The 6,124-nt window shown below is 37.4% G+C and overlaps 1 protein-coding gene across 3 annotated transcripts in view; it reads right to left on the bottom strand.

Moving 5' to 3' along the window:
- cpne8 (copine VIII) overlaps positions 1 to 6,124 on the bottom strand; it is an 81,366-nt gene that overhangs the window by 10,777 nt on the left and 64,465 nt on the right. For all 3 annotated transcript variants that reach the window (XM_056451792.1, XM_056451793.1, XM_056451794.1), the window contains 2 exons: positions 2,684 to 2,811; positions 1,943 to 2,045 (listed from right to left, as the gene is read on the bottom strand). In XM_056451792.1, the coding sequence (XP_056307767.1) occupies positions 1,943 to 2,045; positions 2,684 to 2,811 (231 nt within the window). The remainder of the gene's footprint in view (positions 1 to 1,942; positions 2,046 to 2,683; positions 2,812 to 6,124) is intronic.

Genomic DNA, 6,124 nt, shown 5'->3' with positions numbered 1-6,124 from the left:
CTCCTTTACAGATATACAGTGTATACTTCATATTTATTTAGGCTTTATATTAATATTAGGGATATATTTAGGCCTATTTAAGACCTATTTATATTACTTTGCATTACAACAGAGCTGATGGATCAACAGCTTATTTTTTACACAAATCACGATTGTGTAACCAAACCATTACAGTGACTAACTGCATTCCACTGTAAACAAGCCTGTTCAACAGTAAGGTCTAACAGTCTATAAAAAGATACTATTAGCATCACAGTCGTGGTCTTAATATTACAAATATGCGTGTCTTTCTCATAGTGCTGGGCAAAATTAATCACATCCAGAATAAAAGTTGATTTTGCAACCCAGGCTCATTTCGAAAACGTAGTCCCGAGGACGTTTCTGGAGACCGCGAGTTATGTAGCCGGAGGTACGTATGGCTGCATTTCATTTTTAAGTGAACGCTGCGGGGCGGTGTGACGCCGTTCCTTTTAGCGCTCGCCGGCTGACCGCTTACCTTCGTGTGGAAGGCTTTCCCACCACAATCAGTTTGTCCGGTTAGCTCGTCCTGTGCGTCTGCGGACTCTAGACACAGAGAGGAGCTGACCATGACGACGACGACCGGGTTTGAGTCCGGGGAAGAGCGGTTCCAGAAATCAGGTAAGACTAAAATACAATCCAAGAAATAAAGTGAAGAGGTTCATAACAGGGTGAGAATATGGTAAAATCTGAAAACGTGGTAAAAAAAAAAAATCGAACGAGGGCTTTTCTTCGGAGGGCTTTTGTAAATCGTTGGTTGGGTTTAGGGGAGGCGGGTCAATCGGTAAAATTGGTTGGGCTCGGGGAAGGAGGAGGGTGGGTCGGCCGGCCGATTGGCCGGTCACCCAGTCAATCATTCAGCCAGTCGGACACACAGACGTTCGTCCGACAGCGGCCTCTGGTGGGTTCACGCGAGAACAGCGCGGGCGCAAACAGCACTCGCGGGAGACGTCCGAGAAGCCAAAAAGGCGCACACAGCGGCCTCTCGCGGATTCGCAAAAACCAAAAACTGCAAAAATACGTACCTCCCGGGACGTTTTTCGCGGTCTCCAGAAACGTCCTCGGGACTACGTTTTCAGAATGAGCCTGGGATGTGATTTTGACCTAATGCAAAGTGATTCAAAAAGAATACCACAACTTCTGTATTTAAACTCTGGTGTTTATCAAAGAGACGTGATGGAACCTCGGGTAATCAATCTATGTGAAGAGAAGCTTTTTTCAGTAGAAAACAAGTTCATAGATGTTCAATAAGACCCCTCCAGACAGTTGGGGGATCAACCTGAAAGCTATGGTATTCTTTTTGAATCACCCTGTATATTTATGAATATTATATTCATATATATTATGTACATGTGATACAAATACATAGAAACAAAACTATATAAAACAAATAACTCATTTCTAATAGCTGATTTATTTTCTCTTTGCCATGATGACAGTAAATAATATTAGACTAGATATTCTTCAAGACACTAGTATTCAGCTTAAAGTGACATTAAAAGGCTTAACTAGGTTAAGTAGGGTAAAGTTAGGGTAATTAGGCAAGTCATTGTATAACAGTGGTTTGTTCTGGAGACAATCCAAAACTAATATTGCTTAAGGAGGCTAATAATATTGAGCTTAAAATGGGTTAAAACATTAAGAACTGCTTTTATTCTAGCCGAAATAAAACAAATAAGACTTTCTCCAGAAGAAAAAAGATTATAGGAAATACTGTGAGAAATTCCTGAATCTGATAAACATAATTTGGGAAATATTTGAAAAAGGAAAATAAATAAATAAATCACAACAGGGCGAATAAATTCGACTTCAACTGTAAATAATACACATTATTAATTTTGGATGCCATAAATTTTTGCCCTGCAATACTTTCTCTTAATACTATCTATGCAGGATTGCAGAGAGCCGTGGCTTTTGTACTTACGTTAACGATGGATTCTTTCGTCTGAGCCATGTCGGAGATGACCCCATCCGAGATGATGAGGAGGATGAAGTATTCTGAACCATCCTTCACTAAAGAGGCATATCTGCAAAGACCAAATCTGATCACATCGTGTCCTCGCAGGAGACACATGGGCTGAATCCCAATTCAAACCCAATCTATCCCAGCATCCCAAAGTACATCAAAAGTACCTGATTGGTATTCTATCTGTGGCAAGTACACACACAGGCTTTTTTTTCGGGGGGCTATTGCTTAAAATCAGTTGTAATAATGAGGTAGCTGAGTGTAATGACATAGCAGTGTTAAAGATCTGAACTAGTTTTGAACGCTCAGCCTACACTGAATAAAAGACTCATTGGATTCAGTGAATGTTTTTAAGGTAAGTGGTCGCAAACAATATATATGGGCTACATTTAAACAAACGAATTAGGTTGGTTTAATTTGTGCGTTTAAATTCAGCTCATGTTAATTCTTTGCAAACACTTACCTTAAAAATATAACCTTAACCTTTTATTATTCAGTATATGGTGAAAACATGTTCAATTGTTTATTATTTCATTGAAAACTGTCCATTTCTCCGGTTTTAAAAACAAAATCATACAATTTACCAACACAGGCTCAGTATGGATACTTACCCCTGTATTTTTTAATAGAAAATAATGAGCCTCAATGCTAATCTGTGATAAATAGTGTATGGGTATGCTTAAAAACAATTGTGCTCACCTTGCTACATGATTAATGACAGGGGAGAAGTATGTTGGTCCATAAAGTCGGACGGACTTCAGACTCTGGTAATACGCCTCTAGAACACCCTCAATCCCGCTGCAGTATGGGTTATCTGGGTTTCCATTCTGTAAGTACACATATAAATAAACATAAATACACACGATAATAAAACTAGCATCACAATGCTCAACACTAGCATAATCGAGTGGATACCGCAGAATGTGTGCAGTTCGAATTTGTTTTTAAATGTCAAAAGTATATTAAGAACTACTTACAGATAATATAATATTAATGAAAAAGAGGCAATTGAAGAGTAATTACAGAGACGACGTTTCATTTATTTAAACTATTACTGCATCATTCGCGCCGCAGGATGTCTATTCGCATCTTTGCATTGACTTGAACATGTAAATCACGTCTGGTGTGAATGCAGCATACGAATGTATTGCTTTGTACATGCTTTAATTATATTTCCTAAGAAATTCATATTTTAATTTGGTGACTAATGAACTAAAGCTAATGTAAAATACTATATAAATACAAATAATGAGTAAATATATTAATAAGTGTGTTATATACTTAAAAAAATACTGAAAATGTCCAATTAAAAGCATATTTTCACACATGACACATAAGTTTTGATAGAATTTACAGTGAAGTATGTTTTGTTTTACAATAAAAGCTCATCAGAATATTTGGGAGAATGATTTAAGCATATTTAAAGACAAAAGAAGTAACAATGAGATTACTATTATATTAAAAATATGCTTTAAGTGGGCCGTAAATGACTCTAAATTCCAGCTAAACTGCATTAAATATAAATCGAAACTACTATATATTTGATTTCAGCTGCATTTAAAATGCAAGTGCCAAAAAACATTCAGCTTTCACTTAAGATATTATTTTTTAAGCCATATTATTTCTGTAATAAGTACTCTTAATAAGCAAAGCGCATTTTGGTCACACTTTATTTGTTCAGGTACAATTCTCGCTATTAATAAATCATTAACTGTGACTTTTGCACATACCTTAATCAATAGTTACTACGGTAATATAGGTATTGTTTAGGTATTGGGTCACTAGTCAATAATGACTGGTACTTATTTGGTACAGAACTAAAGTGTTACCCATTTTCTTTATAAAATACTCATTTTAATAATTTTATCAATCCTTTTATTTGTATTATTTGATATATAACAGCTAGAAATAAATTATAAAGCATACAGTGTTGTGAAAAAGTGTTTGCCCCTTACTGTTTTCATTTTATTTTGCGTGTTTGTCACACGCTAACGTTTCAGATCATCGAACAAATTTAAATTTCAGTCAAAGATAACACAAGCAAACACATCAAAACCTAATCAGTTCAAGCATTTTTGCAGTGTTTTCGAGCATCAAGCACATTTTTAGGGTCATGCCTCAACATCTTAATTGGACTCAGGTCGGGACTTTGACTAGGCCACTCCAACATTTTCATTTTGCTTTTCTCAGCCATTCAGAAGTGGACTTGCTGGTGTGCTTTGGATCATTTTCCTGCTGCAGAACCTAAGTTCGCTTCACCTTGAGGTCACTAACAGATGGCCAGAAATTCTCCTTCAGAGAGACCTTTTTCACACAGGTCTATGTAGTTTTGTATGTAGTTTTCCCCTCATTTAAAAACCACACCCGTTTTACACACCAGCAAGTCCACTTCTGAATGGCTGAAGAAAAACAAAATGAAAACATTGGAGTGGCCTGGTCAAAGTCCTGACCTGAATCCAATTGAGATGCTGTGGCATGACCTTAAAAAGGCGGTTCATGCTCAAAAACCATCCGAAAATTCCTCCACTGCGCTGTAACTAACTCAACGCAAGTTATTAAAAAATCCTTTTTTACACAGGGCTATGTAGTTTTGTATTTTGTGTTCCCTTAATAATAAAAAAACCTTCATTTAAACGCTTCATGATGTGTTTACTTGTGTTACCTTTGACTAATATTTACAGTTTTAATATCTAAAACATTAAAGTGACAAACATGCAAAAAAAAGCGAGATCAGAAAGGGGGCGAATACTTTTTCACACCACTGTAAATGAGAAGAACGAGAAGCAGCAGGCATGAAAAGTTTGATCTATCCATGTGATCTCACATCCAGAAGCTTCCTGCAGTATAAGAGGCACGTTTAAAGAGCGCTATTCACTCAAGTAAAGCTTTAATGCTCTGCTGAGTGCATATGGAGTCTCCCGCGTTCAGCCCTGAGGAAAACCGAGCGTGTGTGTGCGCTTTAGCAGTGTGTGGGCAGCTGCAGCCGCAGGCACTGCATCTGTTTGCTCCAATAAGAGGGATCTGTGTCTCACTGTATATGGGATTACGTGATAGATTCTCTGTGACGGTTTCGTGGGTGTGGAAGAGCGGCGAAAAAGACGAAATAAAGCGAATAAATTCCGTCCTCTTTAGAAACGCGAGACAGCTGTGGGTAATCTTCATTTGCTAATGTCTATCAATCTCCTTTATGAAGCGTCTCATCCATATTTATCAGTTAGTCACCCCTTCAGAAGCATGTTTGGTGGCCAAATCAAAATTTTTGGCCTTCACTTTGTGTTTGTCAGGTCATCTATATGCTAATGTGCTCTTACAACTTGACCAAAAAAAAACAACTTGTAATAGACGTACTCATTTAAAATGTACAATCTCTTCACGGCTAACACTGATAGCCTAATCATAAACTGCTTGTCTCAAGGTACAATAGCTAAATGCTCCGAGCTAACCATCTTCCGAATAAAAGAGAAGCACATTCAGTATGTCCCATCCAATATAAAATGTGTCAGTACAGGAATAAAAGCAGCACTCGGCTTTTAAGTGTGAGCCCTAAGGGTTCTGCTGGAGAACAGGTACAAGAGTGAATCTGAAGGAGCTGGAGATTGATGATATCTGGATGGCCAGGCAGATGTGTTTAATCTATGGTTGGGGTTTTGCAGTGACTGTAATAGGTGCAATGCATGTTATGATTTTAGGATGTGATGATCCTGGATTAACATCTATGTTGATCCTGGAACATCATTTTATGTTTGAAAATGTAATCCACATCTATTCCCTACCCCTAAACCCAACCATAACTGTAAACTATTCCCAAAAACAGAGGATAACATTCATTTAGAAGTGCATAAACCTAACCGTAAGCCTAAACTAATACAGTAAACATATCCCTTCATTCTGATTGGCTGATTGGAATGTTGTTCCAGGATCAACACAGATGTTAATCCAGGAGCATGTCCTACTTGCTGAATTCAGTGGGCAATGTCTTACCAACAGCATATCAAGAGTTCAATCCCTGTTATAGATGACTGACTGTTCTTCATTGGATTTCCCTAATGCCCAATTATAAATCATATATAATATAAAACACTTTAATCTACCGATTTTTTTGAAGGTTAAAGAGGTAGTTCACTAAAAAAGTGAAAGTTA

Source organism: Danio aesculapii, chromosome 25 (genome assembly GCF_903798145.1).
Source record: "Danio aesculapii chromosome 25, fDanAes4.1, whole genome shotgun sequence".
In the NCBI taxonomy this organism is placed as follows: Eukaryota; Metazoa; Chordata; class Actinopteri; order Cypriniformes; family Danionidae; genus Danio; species Danio aesculapii.
This window is presented reverse-complemented; position numbering and strand designations above follow the sequence as displayed.